This window comes from Xiphophorus maculatus, chromosome 2 (genome assembly GCF_002775205.1).
Source record: "Xiphophorus maculatus strain JP 163 A chromosome 2, X_maculatus-5.0-male, whole genome shotgun sequence".
In the NCBI taxonomy this organism is placed as follows: domain Eukaryota; kingdom Metazoa; phylum Chordata; class Actinopteri; order Cyprinodontiformes; family Poeciliidae; genus Xiphophorus; species Xiphophorus maculatus.
This window is the reverse complement of record NC_036444.1, coordinates 18126145-18150216: the sequence shown is the minus strand read 5'-3', so window position 1 is coordinate 18150216 and position 24072 is coordinate 18126145. Positions and strand designations below refer to the sequence as shown.

Sequence of the window (24072 nt, the reverse complement as noted above, 5' to 3'; positions counted from 1 at the left end):
CTGCTTAAACCTTACAGTAAAAGATTTGACGGGATTGTTAATTATCTCGGGAAATAGAAAACATTTTTGAGTGATGAACATCTTAAACTCGTTTAGGTATGACGTCTGTAAATGCGAAGAAAACATAACAGAGAACATTTATTTTTAGTTTAAACTAAACTAATTTATTTTTCAACTTAAACTAAGCTGAAAATAAATTCTGCGCTCAGTTTCGTTTTCATTTTACTTTCAGCGATCCACCTGATTAGCCCCGCCCCCTGCTCCTCAGAAAAGCTTAAGTTTTGTTTCTCACCTTTCTGCTAGGTTTCGTTTCAGCCAGCTGAGCAACATAATAAACATCAGCTGTTGTCCTGGTGAGGCTCACAGGCGAGATGTTTTCTTGGGGAGAAGACTGTCGGCGAGGCTTCTGTCTGAAAGGAGACCCCGTCACAGATGAAGGAGTTCATTATTTAAATTTTAGTCATAGGGTCACGGATCTCTCAGCAGGTCGCAGCGTGCTGGCTTTCCTTAAAAGTAACGGGAACGCGTTCATTTTGCGCACTGATGAGAGCAAAGATGGAAACAGAGTAAGAAGAAAACAGAGTGAGTATCTGTGCGGGTTTTTTACTATATAAATGCGTTTCGAGTGAAACCTGTTCTTTTTGTCATTTCTGAGTTATGGGCGGCTTTTATTCACTTATCAGTGGCATTGCTTTGTATTTAGTTTAGGCTTTTTACGACACACTTTCATTTGTCGCGGACTGATAATAGGATATATACATACGGAAGAGGATTAGGGCCACCGAGAAAAAAAAAGAATTCTGACTTTAAAGTTTTGGGGTTTTTTCCGGTGGCCCTAATCCTCTTCCGTAGATATAAACTATAACTTTAAATACTTAAAAAAATAAAAAATAATTAAAAAAAAAACAACCTCCTGGGTGGGTGCATGATATTGAATTTGTGATCCCCCCACTTCATTCTGGTTCCAAATTTACAATTCCTTTTTGGCCATTCGACTCTGCCCCACCAACCACTCTTGTACACATAATGTTTATAAAAAATAGATTTAGGAGAGATAAATATGGGATTTCATGAGTTGCTGTACATTTATTTATCTATTACTTTCTGCCTTTGCTCTTCAATTTTTGTCATTCATTCCTGGCTCTGTGCTGAACTGGAATAAAGATCATATATTTAGGCCAGAAATTGGAGTTAAAGAGTTACTGTTTTTAAAATCAGGACAAAGTATGTCAAATCAGAATGTTTCTGAAGCTTATTGTTAACATTGTCCTGTTAAAACCTGAACAATCCACCACTGACTTATCCCGCAGCATGATGCTACAACCACCATGATCAAGAGGAGATCTTTATATAGCTGACATCAGTTTGATGTGGTAATGAATAAATTGTTCTGTTAATCCAATACTTATGAATTGTCTCTGTGTATTTGCAGAGTTTGTGAAGTGTAAGGAGAGGATTGAGGCAGTGAGCTGTGAAGACGATGTAGTAATGCTGCTGTCTGAGAAAGGCTCTGTTTTCTGTGTAGACACGACCCACACCCCGTACACACCAAGGTGAGAAAACAAAGCAAGGTTACTATGCTGGCATACAAATATATGAGGGGCCGTTTAGGACAAAATTTACGTTTTGTCTCTCACACACTACCAAAAACTCTCGCATACTCCAAAAAAATAGCCTCGCATACTCAAAAAATTACGTTTTGTCTCTCACACACTACCAAAAACTCTCGCATACTCAAAAAAATTACATTTTGTCTCTCACACACTACCAAAAACTCACGCATACTCAAAAAAATAGCCACGCACACTCAAAAATTACTCACGCACATTCAAAAAATACTCAAATTGCGTATACACACACTACTAAAATGTCACACACACACACACACAAACGTTAACTTTCTCGCTCACATACACTACTACCAGCTCGCTCACATACACTACTACCAGCTCGCTCACATACACTACTACCAGCTCGCTCACATACACTACTACCAGCTCGCGCACATACACACAAACGTTAACTTTCTCGCTCACATACACTGCTAACAGCTCGCACACACACAGACGTTTATCTCTCACATACACAAGACTAAAGTTGAACACACACACAGTACTAAGACTCGTTTTATGTATGTGTGAGAGCGAGACTTTTTATGAATGTGTGAGAGCGAGACTTTTTATGAATGTGTGAGAGTCAGACTCTTTTTGAATGTGTGAGAGTTGTCACGGAAGAGGCGGGGCATAATTTTTGGATCAAACTGCGCATGCGTAGATCCTAAACTATAAGTTTCGATTGTTGACTCACTGTATGTTCTATTACTTAGTATATTTGTGCTTTTAAATATATATAGAACGTTTAACTTTCTTGTAGATTAAATGTGCTATAGAAATAAATGAATCTGATTGATTGATTAAAAAGAGCAAAATTGCTGTAGTGCAATCTGTCCACTGGGTGCCAGTATTACAGGAATTATTAACCGGCGCCAACTAGTGCCGAAGAAGAAAGAGTTTGCTATACCGAACATGGCTAACTCTAATTCGAAACGAGAGAAAATTGGTCAGGCAGCTGCCATTTTAAACACCGCTCCGGAACGGAACAGAGATGAGAGTTCTGAATCTACTGTAGCACTGCGGGCAGTCGTTGAATCGTTTAATGCGCCTGTCAAAGTGCTGGTTGCCTCCGGAGAAGATAGAATGGTGTTTAAAATGGCAGCTGCCTGACCAATTCTCTCTCGTTTCGAATTAGAGTTAGCCATGTTCGGTATAGCAAACTCTTTCTTCTTCGGCACTAGTTGGCGCCGGTTAATAATTCCTGTAATACTGGCACCCAGTGGACAGATTGTACTACAGCAATTTTGCCTGTTTTTAATCAATCAATCAGATTCATTTATTTCTATAGCACATTTAATCTACAAGAAAGTTAAACGTTCTATATATATTTAAAAGCACAAATATACTAAGTAATAGAACATACAGTGAGTCAACAATCGAAACTTATAGTTTAGGATCTACGCATGCGCAGTTTGATCCAAAAATTATGCCCCGCCTCTTCCGTGACAACTCTCACACATTCAAAAAGAGTTTCGCTCTCACACATTCATAAAAAGTCTCGCTCTCACACATACATAAAACGAGTCTTAGTACTGTGTGTGTGTTCAACTTTAGTCTTGTGTATGTGAGAGATAAACGTCTGTGTGTGTGCGAGCTGTTAGCAGTGTATGTGAGCGAGAAAATTAACGTTTGTGTGTATGTGCGCGAGCTGGTAGTAGTGTATGTGAGCGAGAAAGTTAACGTTTGTGTGTGTGTGTGTGACATTTTAGTAGTGTGTGTATACGCAATTTGAGTATTTTTTGAATGTGCGTGAGTAATTTTTGAGTGTGCGTGGCTATTTTTTTGAGTATGCGTGAGTTTTTGGTAGTGTGTGAGAGACAAAATGTAATTTTTTTGAGTATGCGAGAGTTTTTGGTAGTGTGTGAGAGACAAAACGTAATTTTTTGAGTATGCGAGGCTATTTTTTTGAGTATGCGTGAGTTTTTGGTAGTGTGTGAGGGACAAAACGTAATTTTTTGGAGTGTGCGAGGCTATTTTTTTGGAGTATGCGAGAGTTTTTGGTAGTGTGTGAGAGACAAAACGTAATTTTTTGGAGTGTGCGTGGCTACTTTTTTGGAGTATGCGAGACTTTTTGGTAGTGTGTGAGAGACAAAACGTAATTTTTTGGAGTGTGCGTGGCTACTTTTTTGGAGTATGCGAGACTTTTTGGTAGTGTGTGAGAGACAAAACGTAAATTTTGTCCTAAACGGCCCCTCATACAAATATATTCAATTCATCCTACAAGTAATCTGATTCTTATTAAGGTTTGATTAAGATTTTTCTTCTACTTTCTTGCAGGATATTGGACGCTTTTTCTAACATACCAGTTGCACAAGTTGCTTGTGGGAGCCAGCATTCAGTTGCTCTGACAAAAGGTTTTCAATATTTCTGTATTGTGGATGGCAAATTATATTATTAACTTCAGTCTTCTAATATTTTCTTTTTATTGGTATTTCAAGATTTCAAGAGTCTTAAGATTAGTTAAAATGTTTCAGACACGACATGAACAGTTCATGACGTAGTGATGTGGATTCAGTAGTTAATCCTGGGGATCTTCCTACAGAGGGTCAGGTGTACACCTGGGGCCTGGACTCCAGGGGTCAGCTCGGACTGGGGAAGAGACATTCAGGAGAGAGATCACCTCAGCCAGTCCGATCCTTGTTGTCCGTCCCCGTGGTTCAGATCTCTGCGGGAGGAGACCAGAGCTTCGCCCTCTCCGTGTCCGGAGGCGTGTTCGGCTGGGGCAGGAACGACTGTGGACAGCTTGGACTGGGAGACACAAAAGGTGCTGTTGGAAATTATTTCATAGCTTTGTGGCTAACAATAACATATTCAGATGTGTAACTTTGCGTATCTTACATAATAAATCTCACTTTTTTTTTAGACATGTACACACCAGCTTGTGTTCAAAGTTTGAATCTGAAGAAAACAGGAGACATTTCCTGCGGGAAGGACCACACCGTCGTTTTGACGAAGGTTAGGCAGCAACATAAAAGCATCCAACCACTTTTCTTTTTTTTTAGAAAGAAGAAAATGTTTTTTTTTTTTTGTTTGTTTTTTTTTTGACAATTTTAGTTAAACTATAAATTGCATATTTTAGACTTAAAATTATTTCTTGAAATTAGACTATTAGAGTATTTTTAAACATGTATAAATATCATTTACATAATGGGCTTCAAGAGGAAAAATACAATTTGTCATTTACTGTTATTACAATTGGTTGACTATTGAATTGAAAGAGGCTGAAATCTCTTTGAAGTTACCAAAGGTTACAGAAGTAAAGTTTTAATTTTTGTTCCTCACGTTTGTTCTTATTTGAAGTGTTGCATTAAAAATACGCTGTATGTAAAGTTTTGAAGTACAAATGCTTGAAAAGCTTTTGTGTGTTTGGATTTTTCAGCATGGGGCAGTGTTCACATTCGGTTCTGGTCAATATGGACAACTTGGACACAACTCCTTGCGAAATGAACTCCGGCCTCGACTTGTTGCTGAACTTTGGGGGGCAAAAGTTATCAAGATTGCTTCCGGGAGGTAAATTACACCTTGTTGTATCATCAAAACTTTAAAGGAAAAATGTTGTCTTAAATCCACATTCAATTATTGTTTGAAAAGAGATATTGCATGTAGTAGTTTCAATTTATTTCTCCAATGCAAAATTACTTATTCATACTCAAATACATACCCACTAGGTTGCATCTGGACTACAGCTTTTTTTCAGCCTTTGACATGTTCCTGGTCTAAATTTGGCTGCATATATGATGTCTATCCTAAGCAGTCTTAGTAGGGTTATTTAAATAGGTTTGTCTCCTAGCACTGACTATTGAGCATTGAATAAGTTGAATAATTTGGAGGCTGTCCTTTCATTCATACTAAAAATTCACCGGTGTAGTGTTTATAATGTTTACGATGTTCTTTCAATCCAGGTATCACACATTAGTTCTGACAGACAGCCAAAAGGTCTACTCCTTTGGTTGTCAAACTCAAGGTCAGCTGGGAAACAGAGAAGAAAGCAATCCATCTGTGCCTCTACCTGTTTGTCTACCTCGAGGTAACTTTATGTATAGGATTAAGAAAAAAATCTAAACGCTATTGCATGTTAACTTTATGTAGTAATTTACTTCCTTACTAGTTTCAGATGCAGTTCATTCCAGAATTGGAACCATCTTTGCTGGAGAAAACTGTTCATTTGCAGCCTGCTCTTCTGATGAGGTACCAGTGACGATGTTTGCCAAACAAAGACATTAACATGCAACAGGATCAGTTACCTCACCTCACTTTCTTTTCCATTTACAGGACGTTAGCTTAAATTCAGACACTAACACAGTCAGCAAAGTAACTCAGCACAGTTTAGAAGTTGTGGTTGATAAATGGACGTCTAAATGTGATGAAAAGTCATGGAGAAAGATTAGGCAGTGAGTATTTACCACTAGCATGACATTAAGTTCTGTTACTCTAAATAAAAATTACTGAAACATTTATTATTATTCTCCTCAGGGAAATCCACAGGACATTTTTATCTGCATCCTGTTTGAACAAAAGCTTCCTTGAAGAAAGGTAAACATGCAACTGTTGAAATTTTTGTAACTTAAAAGTCAAAACATAACATTTTCCTTTAAGTCATGTATATTCTAATTCAAGTAGACATAACTTAATTAAAGATTGTATTACTATTAATCTTCAGAAATGTATGATTATTTTTCAGTATATTGGATGTTTTAACATAGACCAGTTATTCAATTATTGAAATAGCATCTATTTCAGACTAGTAACAAATCAAAGATCATAATTTATGCTGACTGTCTTTACTTTTCTGCTCAGACAAGATAAACATTTAAAAACCTCGTCAAAGTACCATGGGCTGAACCTGAAACTGGCCCGACGGCATTTTAAGAAACTGGTCAAGACAGACCAGTTTGTCTGGAGAGAGGTTTGTCTCTCTTCCTGTTCAATTTTATACATTTGTTTTTCAGACAACTACGTGATAACTTGCTTTATATACTTTCATTTGGTTTTTTTCCTTATCCATCCATCTTTTTTTTATCCATCTGTTTTTCCTTTAATCCACCTGTGTGTGAACTAACACATATTTATCACTCAGGTTGAAGCTGCAATTCTGCAGTTGCTTCCTCTCCTTGATAAGAACCCAGTAGGAGTGGAGAGTCTGAGGATCTTTCTGCTCCTCAATGAGCTTCTTCATGTCATCCAGAAGTACAGAAAGCAGCAGCGCAGCAAGCTAGCTGAGATGGTCGCTACTGCTGTAGCAAGCCTGTCAAGGGAAAGCCTCATGGTTTTAGGTACCGTTACCTAGTTTAGCTGAAATTACTTTGGCACGTGATTAAACCTTTGTGTGGTAAACATTAATGTTGTCATCTCTAGGTGAGTGGTGGTCCTCGCTGTCGTCATCCACCATGAAGAGATTTGTCAGCGTGTGGAGGCAAGCTCTCTGTCTGATCTTGTCCGATGAGCATGCTCCTCGCAGTGATGGTGTCAGGAACCTGCTTCAAGTTCTTCAGTATATGTACAATGTCAGTATCATAATCTGGAACAGGACTGTCATGTTTGTTTGCTTTTTTTAAATGATCGTTAAGGTCCTATACTTGTCCTCTTGACAGGTTAACAGCACGGTTTCTGAGTCGCAAAGGCTGCCAGAAAGTGATTTTTATGTGATGATCGAAAAAAGGTTTCTCTTCAGAGAACTGCAAATCTGGCGTTTAAAATCAAAACGCAGGGTAAGAAAGTTTCTGTCAGATTTAACTTGGAAATTAACAGGCATCTTGTTTGTAAAAACACTGAATAACTAGAAACTCAAAGATTATGTTGTGCTTTTTACCTTTTTAGTATGTGCGTGATGAGCCACTTGTTCTGTGCAACTTCCCGATTGTGATGGATCTGCAAACAAAGACAATGGTTTTTAACATGAATACTTATCTCACCCAGGTAACTGCTGTTTTATTATAATGTGTTTCACTTAGTGAATCAAGTTACTGAAATAAATTAACTTTTCAATAATAATTTAATGTATTATATGACTCTGTATATACTTGTATGCATATACATACTGTATGTATGTATATGCTTTGTATATATACAGTTGAAAACCAGAAGTTTACGTACACTAGATAAAAAACACATACACCTTTTTGAGAAACTACAATACCACAAAACTTTGCTTCTTTATTTATGCTCTGTTTACTGAGCTTGCAATCTGTGAACTAAATTTGGGTACTTATATTGGATCTCTTTTTCTTAACAGGTGGAGTTTTGGTTGAGTATTTTGAACCAGGTGTTCATGGAAATGTTATCTCCCTACTTGGAACTGCACCTAAACCGAGCGTCTGTGTTAAACGACACATTTGAACAGCTGGCTGAGGCTGATCAGAAAGATTACAAGAGAAACCTTGTGGTACAAGACTAGAAGCTTATTAAGCATAATTGAGTAATTAACTGCTTCTGTGGAGTGTGAGAGTAAATCTTATTGGTTCCCTTTTGCATTCTAGGTGATTTTTGATGAGAACAATGAAATTGATCCTGTCTACGTAAAAGACTTTTTCCATGAAGTCTTTCATGAGTTGATGTCTGCTGAATCTGAGATGTTCATGTTCAATGACTCCAAAACACTGGCGTGGTTCTCCTCTGAAGTAAGACTTGTTAGTTTAGAAATAACTGATTTTAAGCTCAGTTAATTATCAGGTTTTTTTAATTTAATTAATGATCTAAACCACCAATATCAGGCTTCACAGGAGGACCAGCGTTTCCACCTGTTTGGGGTTTTGTGTGGACTGGCTTTGTACAACAAGGTGATCATTTACTTACCCTTCCCACTGGTGCTGTTCAAAAAGCTGCTTGGAGTGAGGCCTTCACTGGACGATTTGAAAGAATTCAGTCCAAGTTATGGCAAGTAGGTAGAATTTATAAATGGTTTTACATTAAAAAAATATATATATATATATACTGTATATATATTTATCATTAAAAATGATCTTTGTGTTGTTTTCTTTAAGTGGTCTGCAGTCCATCCTGGACACAGACGAAGACCCAGAGGAGATGTATTTTACAGTGAGTGTTGAAGTTAAAAGAAATGTCACCATTCATTTTAGCTCTTCGATATCTAACTTTTTAAAAAAAAATACATGTAGAGACAAGTAACACCAGCATTTCCTTTCTTTAAAGATCCCATGGGATGGAACTGAGATTGATCTTGATCCTGAAAATCCTGACAAGCCAGTTACCAACGAAAACAAGTAGGAAATAATTTCATTATTTCTGAGGTTTTCTTTATGAGCCGTTCATAACGATTCAATTTGTTCTCATTTATTTAGTTAAATTGTAAATATATTAGAGTTTTTCACAAAAAAGGCAATTTTGAAAAACAAAATTTAGCTGGAAATGAAACCTTATAAACCAACTGAAGAATAACACATAGATTCTCCATACTCTGTTAGTCTCCATAAGATACCTCAATAGACATGATCATAATTCTTCTTCAAATCCATAAAACACATGTAGGTTGGGCAACCTAAGTCTATATGTATTTCCTTGAGATCTGTTTTACTCTTCCACAGCTGAACTAAATCCACACCTGCTGTTTGGAATCCACTATTTGATAATTAGTCTGAAACTGTTATTAAAAATCGTAAGCAGTTAAATTCCTGTCATAATATGTGTCTGACCCATTTTTTGTGAATGACAATTTTTATCAACTCAACAGGAGAGAGTTTGTTGACGCCTTTGTGAACTATGTCTTCAACACGTCAGTGGAGGTTGTGTTTTACGAGTTCAAGCGAGGTTTCTTCCAAGTTTGTGACCGGGACTTGGTGAGACATTTTACACCAGAGGAACTGCAAGAAACTCTAGTTGGAAAGGACTTCTGTGACTGGGAAAAGCTGAAACAGGTACTTTCTGTGGGACAGTATGTATTCTGAGCTGTTTGAATTATCGCTAACGCCAGGTTTTGGTCTTCTTTTCAAGAACACAGTTTATGAGGGCGAGTACAATGCCGACCACCCCATCATACAGATGTTTTGGGAAGTTTTCGATGAGCTAAAGGAGAATCAGAAGAACACCTTTCTGTGTGAGTATGAAACATTATTTAGAAAAACACAACCAGAAAAACTAATTGTCCCAAAAATCACTTCAGTTATGAAAACTTTAAAAAAAATAATACGGGAAACAAATTTTTGGACTCAACGTAATTTCTGACAAAAACTTATAAGTCCTTGGCATCCATTTTAACATGCCCTGGATACTGCTTTATTATTTTATTGTTTTCTCCACAATTCCATCTATTTTTACAGAAAATATTTATCGAAGATTTTCAAACATAGATACAAGGACTAGTCCACCTCTATGAAATTATGAGTTGCTTGGTGTTTAGTTGAAGCTGAATTACAGCATTACAAAGGACAGAATATTATGTCATCAACAAAGTTCAGATTGTATTTATTGATGGCCAGATAAACAAATATGCCACTCACTAATATCTTGTCTGTGGAAAAGTGACAAAAAAAATCTAAAGTTAATCTAATCTAATCTAAAGTTAATACTTCTTTGGAGAAAGTTTCCGTAAAGGCAGATTTATTCCTGCTGTATAGCTTATATCCACTGATAACCTCTTTTACCGCCATCAGGGTTCGTCACTGGGTTTGAACGGGTTCCGATCCTCGGCTTGGACAAGATAAAGATGATCATCAAAGTTGAATCCATGAAGGATGACCAGTATTATCCTGCGACCCACACTTGTACCTCCACCCTGGAACTGCCTCTGTATTCAACCAAAGACATCATGCAAGCCAAACTAACCGAAGCTCTTAGCAACAAAAGGATCAGTCAGTGCGTTTGATTCAGGATGAATCCCTGACTGGATCTTTACTGAGTGATGCGGATGTTTTTACTCACGGACACAGCACTTCTCTAACTATATGTATATAAAGAAAAACAGGTTTTAAACTAAAACAGTTTTAATCAAAACCTGCAAAGAAATTGTTACTGTCATGTTTTGTAACTCATTGTTATACTTTAGTTTACAGTGAACCCTCGCTATAACGCCGTTCACCTTTCACGGCCTCTCTGCTTCGCGGATTTTTTTGTGCAGTTTGTTTTCACAGTGCATTGTGTTCTGCATCCTGATTGGCTAAACAGTCTCCGCGCTTCTTCTCTACCTGTGTGCCAATAACGTTACGGTATTTCAATACATGTAATACAGCTTGGCACATTTTGGTAAATGTTTTTGCCCAGAAGATAAAAAGAGCGACAACAACTACTGATAACTATGTTCTTCTTTCGAAAAAACACACCTGCACCACAGGCTTCAGAAGAAAAAGCCACTAGAGAGCGGAGTCATGCCGCAGCGTCACAGTCAGAGGAACAGTGAAATACGCGAGTTACAATTTGTCCTACTGTACTTTGTATTGATGATTAAAATTATTATTTTACTGTAGTTATTTGTAAGAAAGAGTTATATTTGTTTTAAAAATGCTTGGGCCTGAAAACAAGTTTTGTTCTTTGGTTTCAATGTAGAGTATTTAATTATGCTGTATAATAATTGTAAAAAATCAAGGTAACCACTTCACAGATTTCTCCTATCACTGGGTTCTTTCCAGAACGCAAACCCCGCGAAAAACGAGGGCTCACTGTACTGAGATGTTAAAAATAATTATTAGACTAATGTGGAATAAGTGAGATTTTAAAAGTAATCTGAGATTCTTTCAAATAAATGTCATGTAATATGTAATTTATATTACAAATACATGTCATACAAATATGTCATGTATGTCATGGACTGAAGGAAAAATGTAGTTTTTCTTTCAGTCTGATGATAATGTGGGTCAATTTTCTTTATGTATATTTGTTTTCTTGCTATTAAGTTAACAGCATTTAAGTTAAAAACGAACGTTGTAAACTATAAACTGAAAAGTGTGGACAGAAGGGTAACATTATTTACCAATACTCTGTATTTTTTACAATTACATTATCTCTATAAAGATCAGTATATTTCTTTAATAAAATCAACGAATAAAACTCAGGAGACTGGTGTGCTGTGGTGGCGCAGGGTTTAATTCACTCATTGGAGTTTTCAGTCTCTGTTAAGACGGACCCACCAGTGGGTCCGTCGGGTTCTAGAGGCACAGCCCACATGGGGAGGCCCAAGTCCCCAACTCAGCAGTTGTAGGTTTGATTCCTGGCCTGCTGACCTTTACTGCATGTCTTCCCCCTTCTCTTACTACCCACTTTCCTGTCAATTCACTATCAAATAAAGGCCATTAGAGCCAATAAAACTCAAAGATTTAATTCTAAAATTGTGTTTGCTTGTGCACGTTTCACAAAATGATGTTTAAATATCAACACAGACCATAGAGCTAAAAGAAATGTTGAGAATGAGAGCACTACTGACTTTGATGCAACAGTTTTAACATTCGGATTAAAATATTTTAAATAACTTCAAATTAAAATGTAAGATTTTAAAAAACTGGCAGCTGTACTTTGTAAAAGTGCAAACAATCACCTTCATTGTAAGATGATTGTGTTCATACTTACAATCTGATGCTAAGTGTTTAATCTTTTCTTTGTTTGAACTGAATTTGTTCACAAATCACCAATTATATGTCTGATTTTAATCTCAGCCAGTAAAATTCTGCTCTTCAAGATTTCCCCAAATTAGCATTGAAAAACTTAGTGGTTTAAATGTTATTAAGGACATTAAAACCTTATTAATGTCCTTATTAACATTATTAAGGTAACTCTACTTAAGGCCCCATAAGAACTTGGAGAACTGGCTTAAATTATGGATTCAAAACTTTTAGATAGGATTACTTATGTTTGCCTTATTTAAAGAAAGTCGACCAGTTTGTAAAGTACTTTGGGACCAATTAAAAAATGTATTCTGTTCTCAACAATCACAACAAGGCTTATGTCATTTTTTTTCTTCAGCCAAGTTTATTACAAGTAGTTTATTACATTCTCAGTAAAAATCCCTGTATGTGTTTCTATTTACTAGGAAATTGAAAGTATGCAGAAAGTGCAGTTCTTACACAGTGAATACTTGAAGGTTTCACTTTCGTTTACCTTCTCTACGGCGATAACTGCTCAGACCTGTAGGTGTGTCATATTTATCAAGAGTCATAGTTTTGTTTTCCTTTCCTCACAGCTGTTGGAAAAAATAAACAAGCCCAGTTTCGTTTTTCTTACAGCTGAGTCAATAAAAGGACCAGCTGTAAACCCTTTACAGCCTCATTCACCAACATGTTTTCGTGGGGTGAGGACTATCGGCAGAGCTTTCGCCAGAAAAAGGCCTCAAATGTCCCAACTTCAGATCGAGTTCATTTCTTAAACCTCAGCTTCCGCATCAGGGACCTTTCTGCTGCTCACAATGTTCTCGCTTTCGTCAAAGATGCTGGAGACGCGTCTATAATCCGCACGCAGGAGAGCGGAGATGGGAGAAGAGGGAGGCAAAGTGAGTACTAATCCTTTATAGTGACTTTACGAGATAAAGTTTGATTTTGTACTCATGTGCTGTTACTAAATTTGCAGAGTTTGTTGATTGTGGTGAGAAGATCCAGGCTGTTAGCTGTGGAGATGATGTTGTTTGCCTTCTGTCTGATGGAGGTAAAATCTTCTGCGTGGACCCAAATATCACTCCGTTCACTCCCAGGTAACAGGGAATTCAAAACCATCCTTTATTTTACTGTGATGATCTTAGAACGTGTTTGTAAATGTGGTTGTATTTTATCAGACCTCCACCAGCGCTGTCCAGCGTCATAGTGACCCAGATTGCCTGTGGGAGCCATCATACTATTGCACTCACCAAAGGTACTGTTAACTTGCAGTCTGCTCTATTTCAATATTTGGTTAGAAATATGAGATATTATAGATTTAGTAATCATTTATTAGGATAATTGGTCAATTATTAAAGTGTGGTTTTGTGTAATAGTTATTAGTGGTAGATTTCTGAAACAAATTGATGTTTGTTTTATTTAAGTTGGGTTCTACGAAGAAACTCATATATCATAAAAAAAAAAAAAAAAGATGGGGTAATCAGGACCTTCCTGGCTGGCATTAATTTTTGGTTTATTTTGAGATTTAATTTCTGGTTAATCCTTCTTGCAGCAGCCAAGAAAAAAACCCCAAAACTCAATGGGTGTTGTTTTTTCACAGATGATCAAGTGTACACATGGGGCCAGGACTCCAGGGGTCAGCTGGGACTGGGTGGGAGTAATTCTGGAGCCAGTTCACCTCAACACATCAGATCTCTGTCAGCCATCCCGGTGGTTCAGATCTCTGCGGGAGGAGAGCATAGCTTTGCTCTCACCGTGTCCGGAGGCGTGTTGGGCTGGGGCAGAAACGACTGTGGACAGCTCGGACTGGGAGACACTGAAGGTGCTTCTATTCAGACCAGTGACATGCAGTGTGTGGCTGATGACTGGTGAACCACTGCTGTGGAGTCAGATATACAAATATATGAACCTTACTTAAAGTTAGACCTTATTTAAATTTTTATTAGTTGAACAGCTTTTAATTATGTTGTAATTATACATTTAAAAGTCTGGCTGCTTCCACAGAGATAATTTGCACAGAGGAGAGTTTTCCTCGTCTGGTTCTTGTTGGACTGGATGTTTCATTCTTTCATTCCACCTGTCAACCAGTCTATGAGGCTCAGCACTGCCACCTATCAGTGAGGCATGGTACTCTCTGCCTCACGCTGCATTTTCCCTGTGATTCCCTGTGATGTGAAAGAGAAAACATTTAACCCACATTATTAGACAAACTTAAATAAAATAAGTCTGAAAATAAATAAGTCTGAATGTCACAATGTGTAATTTGTAATTAAATGTGTATATTACAAATATAAAGACAGCAATAGGCATTCGACTGCGTCACCAGGTGAGGCACAGCTCATCACTGCCTCGCCTCAACATTTTCTCATGTATTTCAAAAGGCAGTGTGTAAATTCAATGATTTTAACCATAAGAATACTTAAATTATACAGAAAACAAGTGCAAAGATGGATTTACTGCGTTACTTGTCATGATGAATTTGAGGAAGTGTCTCACCTTCATCCCCTGACTGCACACCACTGGTTCAGACTGGTATGCTCTAAGAAAAAGTCCTACATTATTTTACTGCAACTCAAAATATTTGTTTTGTATTTTATACAGATAGAACCACACCAGTGCCAGTCAATTATCTGAACACGAAGAAAGTCATTCATATTTCCAGTGGACAGGAACACACTGTTTCTCTGACAAAGGTTAGTGATCCTAAAGTCTTTTTTTCAGATTTCACAGAAATTTCAATATTTATTGTCAACATGAAAAGTGAAACTAATCAATGTGGTTTCCTGGTTTTTCAGGACGGTGCAGTGTTTACGTTTGGCTCCAGCCGATACGGACAGCTTGGACACAACTCATTCCGAAATGAGCTCCGTCCTCGGCTTGTTGGAGAGCTCTGGGGGGCAAAGGTCACCAAAACTGCATGTGGGAGGTACTTTAACATACTTTTATAAGCTTATTATGACCTCATGTGCACAGTGAGATATTTTCTGACTGATCTACCTTATAGTGACATGACTTAAAGCGAGCCTTATACTAAAAAAAACTTCTGGTAGTGTTCATTTGGAAATTGTCCCTCATTACTCCATCCACTTTCTGCAGTGCGTCCATAGCAGTGGTGGTGAAACAGGCCATCTGCATGACGCTTCACATGTAGAACAATCTAAAAGCCTTACTTTAAACCTCCCAAAACATTTTTCTTGTCACCATGGCCAAACACCTCTAACCTTGTGTCATTATGACCATAAATTGTTTTTCTAGATGGCATTTGGTTCATCCATGTTGGGCATTACACTCAGTCCACGGTGACATTGAGGCTCCAGCATCTCCCAGTTTATCATAAGTTCCAACCTTGATTGTTCCTAAACATCCTAGATATTCTCTGTTTTATTAGGGTGGACAGTTTATGGACAAATGGTTGAAACTTTGACAGAATTGTGTTTCAATGGGAAAGCTATCCCAGACAGATCAAAACGGGATTTGTAATGAAAAAGCCAGGCAACATTAAGCTTCTGGAATGATCTCCTCAAATCCCTGACCTAAACTGAGTTGAAAATATGCCTACAAGCCAGATTTGTACCAGGAAACTAAGCAGTTTAAGTGTAGCCCATTAATTCTGCCAAAAAGAGCGATAAAAAAAAAATGCAATCAGAATTGTATCAGGAGGAAATAATCTTTGACTTTTTGTGCTGGATCAGGCTGCATTTGAAACAAAGGCAAATACAAGAGTGTGCATTAAAATTACATCCATAGCCATGTAAACTGTAGGTTTGTAATTATTAACCAAGCTGCTTTTACTCTTCCAGATATCACACATTAGTGCTGACAGACCGTATGAAGGCGTATTCCTTTGGCTGTAATGACCATCAGCAGCTGGGACGTGACGAGGAGAGTCATCCGTCTGTCCCACTACCTGTACAAATACCTCTCTGTAAGTCCTGTCAGTTTATACTAAGGTAAAGGTAGAGGTAAAAATGAATTATTGAAGAAACTTTCATTTATTTAAACTACATTTACAGTGATGGCAGCAGTAAATCTCACTCTATGAACTAAAAGTACTTTTCAAAAAAAAAGCTGACTGTACCTTTACAGATTGTAAAGTAAGAATGACTACATTTTACACTTCCACTGAAAAAGGAGTATTTTGTGCATTTGTAAACCCAAAAGTTTAAAAAAAATTTTTTAACCTTTACAAATTTTATTTAACCGTAATAAAAACCCACTGAGATTAAAAAACTATTTTTCAAGGGAGTAAAAAGCCAAGAAGCAGCAATAAATACAGCACAAAAAAATAGTTCAACTCTGAGATAAGGAAACTGTATGTATGGTCCATGAACAATGTTACCAACAAAATAGCCACCTTATGTCAACCTTAAGTCTACATTGCATGTAGATAAGGAAGATTATTTCTGCAATCTATTAAATATTACTCTCTTAATAATTGAGGAAAGGAATGTCACAACATTTATTATTTCTCTGTAGGTCCCACAAACGGTCACCGGATTGAAAATATCTTCGCTGGAGCAGATAGTTCGTTTGCAACCTGGAGACCTAAAGAGGTAACACCACAAATTCTTGAAGGTTTAGCAATATCTTCATCCTTTTATGTAAACACATAATCTTTTTCCCCACTTTGAGGAATATTTTTTTACCCTATTTTGTTTCCAGGACGGATTGAACTCAAAGATCAACATAACGCAACAGCCTATTGAAAAACTGGTGGATCAAAGGACCTCTGATGCAAGGTTGGGACAAGTGACAAAACAGTAAGAATAATCCAGTTTATGTCATCACTAGGTGTTTACTTGCCAAGTATGTTATTATGATTGAGTAGTCTTTACATTTTTACATTATGTAATTTGGCTAATGACCTCCTAACATCTTTACAGGGAAATTCATAGAACATTTTCCTCTGCTTCAATTGTGAATCGAAGTTTCCTTGACCAAAGGTACATACAGACTTTCCAGGTTTAATGTGAATTTCTTGGTATCTGCTCTTATTTTAAATTAGATGTTTTTTTAATCATTTTAGCAAAGATAAGCATTTCCGGACCTCAACAAACTACCCTGGTTTGGATTTATCGTTGGCCCAAAGTGTGTTTGAAAACCTGTTAACTGAGGATGTTCTTCAAACCGAGGTTTGACTATAAAATAAAAACATGCACATTTATGATCTGATTAGTAATGGAAGATGACTTTTAAAACCCAGGTTCTTGTTTCGTTCCAACAGGTTGTAAAGGCTGTCCTGCTGTTGCTTCCTCGTCTTGATAACAAACCGGTGGGAGTGGAGGGTCTGAGGGTCTTCCTGGTTCTGACTGAGCTTCTTCATGTGACTCAGAAATATTATCAGCCACAGACCTTCTCAACAAGCCTGAAGCTGGTCGAGGAAATTAGTGCTGCCTTCCAAAAACTTTCTCCTGAAAGCCTCCGGATTATAGGTACAGTGAAACTTGCCTTTAATAAAAGCTAAATCATAAAATGGTACATAAATAAAGACTTCAGTACTAGACCGTCTTTGGATAAGCTCTCTCTCATCAATCCTGTCCTGCCCAGGAGGCTGGTGGTATTCACTGTTACCCTCTACAATGGTCAGACATGTAAATGTATGGAAGACGACCCTCTCATGGCCAGTTTCTCGCTACTCATTCAAGTGTATCCTGCTGATCCTCCAGAATCTGTTCAAGGTTAGTATCAAACCCACACAACATCTTATCTAATTTTCATTTTGGCAAAAAAGGTACATAGTTCTCTACCCATGCCTACTCTTTTTGACGCTGCACGTTTGTCTAATTTAAAGGCCAACAGGAAGAAAATCCCTGAAAAGACATTTTGGGTGGAGTTTCACCCAACATTTCTTCAAGAAGATCTGCAGCTCTGGCGTAGAATGTCACTAAACAGGGTAAATAATTAGAGGTTAATTTCTAAATTTATTTTGATGTATGCAACAAATTATTATTATTATTAGTGAAAAAACAATATTTTTTTATTAAAGTAGTCACATTAAAATGTTTATTTTTTAATGTCATTATTTCCTCAGATGAGGGATAATCAACCCCTCATGCTCTGTGATTTTGCATTTGTTATGGATCTGAAGTCAAAGAAAATGGTTTTTGACTTGAACGCTGCTTGGACTCAGGTGAGTAAACATTGGCATCAAACATTAACAATAATACAAATATATAGTTTTACTTTTCCTCAAAAAGTGAGTGTTGGTGCAAGATTAACAGTGTGAAGTAGTCACAAAATGAAGCTGTACATTTGAAAAGAAATGTCTTTCAAAGTTTTTCATTTTGTTTTTATTTCAATTTCAAAATTGTTCCTTAGGATGAGCATCAGAGGGTTTTTGTTCCTCCCTTTGGATGGACTCCTCAGTCAAATTGTTTTTTTGAACTCGACCTGAGCCGAGCTTCACTTTTGGAGGAAACCTTCGTTCAGCTGGCCTCTGCTCATCAAACTGACCTTAAGAAGCCACTTGTGGTGAGTGTTTAGTTTTACCATCAATGCTCAAGCTCAGCAAGACCTCCTTGTCCTCTAAACGTTTGTAAATTTGTATTTCTCAGGTGTACCTTGATGGAGACTCAAAGGTCACACGAGTCTATAGATCAGATTTTTTTCACCACCTCAACATAGTTAAAGAAAAAGGAGAGATGTTCATGTTGAACGAGTCTGAAACACTAGCCTGGTTCTCCTCCAGAGTAAGAAGACGTTTTCATTCATCTTTTGAACTGTTTCCTTTCTGACTAGAGGCAGAATTATTGTTTATATTATTTTATTAATGCAGGCAGCAGAGAGAGACCAGGCAAACTTCCACCTGTTGGGGATTCTGTGTGGATTGGCCTTATACAATAACAGCTTCATACAATTTCCCTTCCCACTGGTTCTGTTCAAAAAGCTGCTCGACATTGAGCCAACTCTGGAAGATATGATGGAGTTCAACGAAGGAGTTGGCAGGTGAGAAAATATTTAAATTTCACTAAAAGACTGGATAAAATCGTGACTGCTAGATGATTCAATAACTTCTGGTTTTGGATTTTTTTTCAAGGCATCTGCAGTACATATTGGACTACAAAGACGACCTGGAAGACCTGTTTATCACCTTCGAGGTTGGTGATAATCTTAATTATTCACTCCAGAGTTTTTCATGCGATTTCACAAACTTTTTCATTCCTTACTTTCAGATAAACTGGGATAAGACAGATGTTGACCTTGATCCTAGTAATCCAGGAAAGCCGGTCACAAACCAAAATAAGTAAGCCACTCAAACCAAAAAGGTCTCATTGATAATTCAGTTGGCTAATTTTAACACTTCTGCCTGCCAAACAGGAAGGAGTTTGTGGATGCCTACGTGAATTATGCCTTCAACAAGTCAGTGGAAGACGTGTTTCAGGAGTTCAAGCGCGGTTTCTTCCTGGTGTGTGACCAGCAGCTGGTGAAGCTTTTTAGACCAGAGGAGCTGCAGGGAGTCTTGGTGGGTGGAGACGTCTATGACTGGGTGAAGCTCAAACAGGTACACTCATCTAAATGATTTACTTTTTCCACTTCTATGTTATTTGAAGTTGCAGCAGTAAAACTCATAACCTTGTTTTACTCTAAACAGAACACACAGTATGAAGTGGTCAAACACCCAACCATACAGATGTTTTGGGAAGTTTTTGATGAACTTACTGAAGAACAGAAAAAAGATTTTATTTGTAAGTAATCTTCTATATTTCTCTTGTCTAAAAGTTTTGACCTAAGACATTCACTGGCAAACAAAGTCATCGATTCTTTTAAAATCAATTGAGTTTATTTATATTGTTCTAAAGCACAGTGAACACAGTCTTAAGGGAAAAACATTTAAAAACATTTAAAAATCAGCTCAAATTCTATGTTATCAATATTTTTCCAACATAACTATGTGCAATCCACTCATATTTAGCAGAATATAACAATGACAAACTTTTCTGTTTAATAAGCCAGAATGCTGCTTCGAAACTCTGCTTTGTTGTGCTTACTTGCCTTTAGTAAAGTATACATAAACACACAGCTACTTTGTGCTTCGTGTGCAAGGCTTTTCATGTGATTAGACGCAGGCATCCTTATATACTGTGTACAGCTCCACTGCACAGAAAAGCCTCCCACTTGCCTCCTTTCACGCTGCTGATAAAAATGCTGATGAGAGTTTCATTCTTCCCAGGCAGAAATTATACCAAGAGCAGCTGACATGAGAGTTTAGTGTCCAATGTTGCTGTTGTGTATAGGAAACGCAGTGAAAGTTGCAGGGAAAAGCTATTTAGCCCCACTTCCGATAACTTGCATCTCATTAAACTAGTGGCATGTATATTATTTTTGAACATATTGCTTCGTAGTTTGAAGAGGTGAAATGGAGAGAGCTCTAATAACTGTGACACAGGTTTTTTCTCTTTATTTGTCATGAAATCATAAAAATTTGATTATTTGATTGTCTTTTGAGTGGATTTTTTTTTTTTATGTCTTCCACAGTGTTTCTGACTGGGTTTCGGAAAGTCCCTGTTCTTGGCATGGATCAGATCAGGATGACAATAAGAATAAAACAAATCCAGAGTGGCCTCGATGATGAGCAATTCCCAGAGTCATTGACATGTCACTCTATTCTTGAATTGCCGATGTACTCGACCAAAGAGATCATGCGGGAAAGACTGACAGAGGCCCTGGAATCAAATAGAGGATTCAGGACGTGAATCTATTAACATATCACACACTAACTCAGGGTAACATATTGCAATGAACTGGAAATGTGCCATTTAAACGACGTGAAGTCACAGCACTTAAAATATATATATATCATATACATTTACACTAAACAAATTACCTTTTTTTCTGTGATCTACTGCACTTAGTATTTTTATTTACACAAGCTTTTAACAAATAAAGTATTTTATTATTATATGATATACAGACATGAAGTTCAGAGAACAATTTATTTCCTTGCATGTTTATATTTTTGGGTTCTCACTGCAACATTGAGTTTAAGGTGTTATTCTTAGTGTTGTTGCTGATGTGACTTTGTTCCCTCTCTGTTTAAATAAAGAGTAAAGAAGATTATTTATTTATTAAACATTGACCAACATATTTGATATGTATGATTTTGGTGATAGCACTCATAAAAATGCGATGTTTGTTCAATTGTTGACAGTATGGTATTTTCTTTACAACTTTGTAATTTTGTATTTTTGTTATGTAAAGCTGCTGAAATGTGCTACACAAATTAACCTGACTTGACTTGACTTAAACAATATTATCACTGAAATATACATTAAATGAATATTAGCCACCATGGCTACTCAATGGCAGGGAATCCGGCAATGATTTTATGTTTTAGAAATTGTAATAATTTCTTATTCTTTGTGATTTTTGACTTTCACGTTCGTAACTGTATAATAAACCACAATGTTGTTGGAAATAATGAGATTGGTGGTTACTGAAAAAATGGGACTTGTTTTGAGAAAAATATTGTCATAAATGCATACAGCTTGCTGGTTACGTTCCTATAATGTATTTACAAATAGCATGACTAAGCAATAGTCCTGAAATAAAACTAATCATTACAGGTTACTGCTACTGTTTCTGTTATAGTTTTTTTTTAAAAAAAGAACATTTAAGAGTAAGACTCAAACACTTCTCTTTGACTTCTCTTGCTGGAGAGAACAATAAACCACTAGATGGCGCTGTTATTCTGCTGTTGAATATACCGTGAATGGAAACAAAGAACAACAGGGATGAGATCATCATTTCAGACTGATGCAGCTTCAAAGTGTAACTTGCTTAAAATCTAAAACCTTCACAAATTGAGAGGCATCAGTTTAAATAAATGCAAAGACTTATAATATATTCCTAAATACTCTGAAGTCAACAACCCCTAATTTTTATAAAAAATGCTACTGGAAATGTTAAATAGATGTTATAGTTAAAGACCAGATTTGCATAAATACAAGGTGGCAGGAAAGAAAAAAACTATAAAGCTTAGAGAATCAAAACAAATACCAAACAATTATTTGAGATAAAATTATTGTAAATAATGTGATATTTTGACTACAATGAAATATATATTAAACAAATCAATACAAAGATGATTATGATTTTTAACTAAAAGAAGATGAAAGATGACCATGGATGCTACTATTGACAAAAGGATGGCCAAAAATGATCAGAAAGGCAAATTACACATGAAAACAAAATATGAAATTACCTGAAACAAAGAGAAGCAGCACAATTGTAAGATGCAAACAGATTTAGTTCAAAAGAGGAAAAAAATTAAACAAAGAGGCTAAAATGGTCCGTGTAACATGTTTACTTAAAACTTACTTGGACATTTACATAGATTCTATAAAAGACAATTTCTCTCTGTCTGATTTTACACAAAGTTATACATTTTCTGTTTTAGGTCTTCTGGTTTAAAAGTTATTTCTTATTGATAGATATTTTTTTTCTTTAAGAATTTCTATTACTGTCCTCAAAATCAGAGATTTGCACACATTAGGATTATTTTGCCTTTGAAAAACTTTGGAAAGCCCAGATGAATATGTTGTGGATCTGTAACCTTCTAACAAGGAATTACCCAACATTTATGTCATGTCAAGTACACCTGCGGATGCATTTAACTACATCACCTCAAACACATTGCTTTCTGGCGTGATGTCATAGAAAAACAAACAAAATCTGTCAAGTTAGGAAGATAACTGAGGCCATGTTTCACTACAATTTCCAGATGTTTAAAGATGCCACATTCCAGTGTTTATACTGGCTACATGCCAGTATAAACACTATGGGAACGTCCACCAATCACACAGTGGCCTGAGGCTGGTTCCTTGTCCCATAAATGAATGTGTTTTGGTACAAAATGTCCCTATAAGCCCCAGAAGAAAAGCAAAAAATTGAAGCAGGTAAGAAAGTTTCACTAACTTCTATGAAACTAGTTCTGTACCAACATAGGCTGAAAGGCCACTCAGCAAGAGAGAAGTCATGATTACAAAAGCAACATGAAAGGACAGGTTACAGTTTTCACTCAAAGTTAAAGCCCTGGATTTTTAAAGATATTTTCCATGGTTTGATGAAACAAAAATTAATACTGACCCTCCTTAATAGGGAAAAGATGAAGCTTACATGCCTGAGACAACATCCCAACTGTGAAGTATGGGGTTGACAGCATCGTGATGTGAGAGTGTTTATCTGCAGGAAGAACTTGCAAATTGAAAAATACAAGCACTGTGAGAAAATACACCCGCTTCGGATGTTATCATCCCATAGAATGGCGATTATCAGTGGTTATCAGCCCCATTGAATGGCCTCAGTTGGTCCCTGCTCTACCTGCTAGCAGGCTGTTATCAACCGTTATCAACTAATGACGTAAACAAGAAAGGTGCCAGGGTTGGGGTAGACATCCACTCCCACTTATTTTATCAATCAAATCAAAGCTGATTTTATCTGTATACTGTAAGCTTACATCAGTGTGAAGAGATGTTCAATATCATTTAAATTTAAGAAGTACTGAATGCAGGGTCAACCACTGATTAATATGCTTGCAATCTGCTAATATTTTATCAGTATTTTCTGCCACAACCGGCCCCGTGGGGACATTCATGATCTTGATATGGCCCAAACTGCAAATAATATTGACCCCTCTGATCTGACTGTCCGAAAAGATACAAAACAGTTGCAAAAGACCAGACTGTGAATCGCCTTGCTCATAATCAGACCGTGTATCAATAAATATGGGGTGTTGTGGGTCGTTTTGTCTCGATGCAAATCAGAGAACAAACTCACAGGGGTCCGTTACATAATTTCTTGGACTTCACATGAGTTCATTCAGTTATTTTCCACTCCGCTACGAGAAGCTCGCCGCCGCTGGACGCCGCGCGGCGCCGCGCCGCGCGCAGGCCGCGCGAGGGCGAGCTGGAATGCATTGACGTCAGAAGGAC

The 24072-nt window shown here is 37.1% G+C and overlaps 2 protein-coding genes across 2 annotated transcripts; both read left to right on the top strand.

The window, feature by feature from the left end:
* Positions 1-348: 348 nt before the first annotated feature.
* Positions 349-10683, top strand: LOC102221283 (probable E3 ubiquitin-protein ligase HERC3). The gene is made up of 23 exons (XM_023345056.1): positions 349-582; positions 1433-1553; positions 3891-3967; positions 4156-4377; positions 4477-4568; positions 4993-5123; positions 5516-5640; positions 5722-5801; positions 5886-6004; positions 6087-6146; positions 6411-6519; positions 6691-6886; positions 6969-7117; positions 7205-7321; positions 7431-7529; positions 7846-7995; positions 8090-8230; positions 8324-8490; positions 8594-8648; positions 8763-8833; positions 9301-9484; positions 9561-9663; positions 10220-10683. Exons 1-23 carry the CDS (start codon positions 372-374, stop codon positions 10429-10431), a joined length of 2991 nt encoding a protein of 996 aa, XP_023200824.1. The 5' UTR covers positions 349-371; the 3' UTR covers positions 10432-10683.
* A 2035-nt stretch (positions 10684-12718) lies between these two features.
* On the top strand, positions 12719-21696 carry LOC102221018 (probable E3 ubiquitin-protein ligase HERC4). Its single transcript, XM_023345249.1, has 23 exons — positions 12719-13041; positions 13119-13239; positions 13321-13397; positions 13743-13964; positions 14744-14835; positions 14938-15068; positions 15943-16067; positions 16619-16695; positions 16805-16902; positions 17026-17085; positions 17169-17274; positions 17367-17574; positions 17690-17820; positions 17934-18035; positions 18174-18272; positions 18461-18613; positions 18697-18831; positions 18918-19087; positions 19179-19239; positions 19315-19385; positions 19460-19643; positions 19734-19827; positions 20618-21696. Exons 1-23 carry the CDS (start codon positions 12831-12833, stop codon positions 20833-20835), a joined length of 2946 nt encoding a protein of 981 aa, XP_023201017.1. The 5' UTR covers positions 12719-12830; the 3' UTR covers positions 20836-21696.
* Positions 21697-24072: the final 2376 nt, after the last annotated feature.

Bases quoted from the DNA above. Each gene is read 5' to 3' on its own strand.
- LOC102221283 (XM_023345056.1), top strand. From the start codon at position 372: ATGTTTTCTTGGGGAGAAGACTGTCGGCGAGGCTTCTGTCTGAAAGGA. The intron at 1,554-3,890 runs GTGAGAAAACAA...ACTTTCTTGCAG, and splicing joins CACACCCCGTACACACCAAG to GATATTGGACGCTTTTTCTA. The intron at 5,641-5,721 runs GTAACTTTATGT...CTTCCTTACTAG, and splicing joins ACCTGTTTGTCTACCTCGAG to TTTCAGATGCAGTTCATTCC.
- LOC102221018 (XM_023345249.1), top strand. From the start codon at position 12,831: ATGTTTTCGTGGGGTGAGGACTATCGGCAGAGCTTTCGCCAGAAAAAG. The intron at 17,575-17,689 runs GTACAGTGAAAC...TGTCCTGCCCAG, and splicing joins TGAAAGCCTCCGGATTATAG to GAGGCTGGTGGTATTCACTG. The intron at 18,036-18,173 runs GTAAATAATTAG...TTATTTCCTCAG, and splicing joins GTAGAATGTCACTAAACAGG to ATGAGGGATAATCAACCCCT.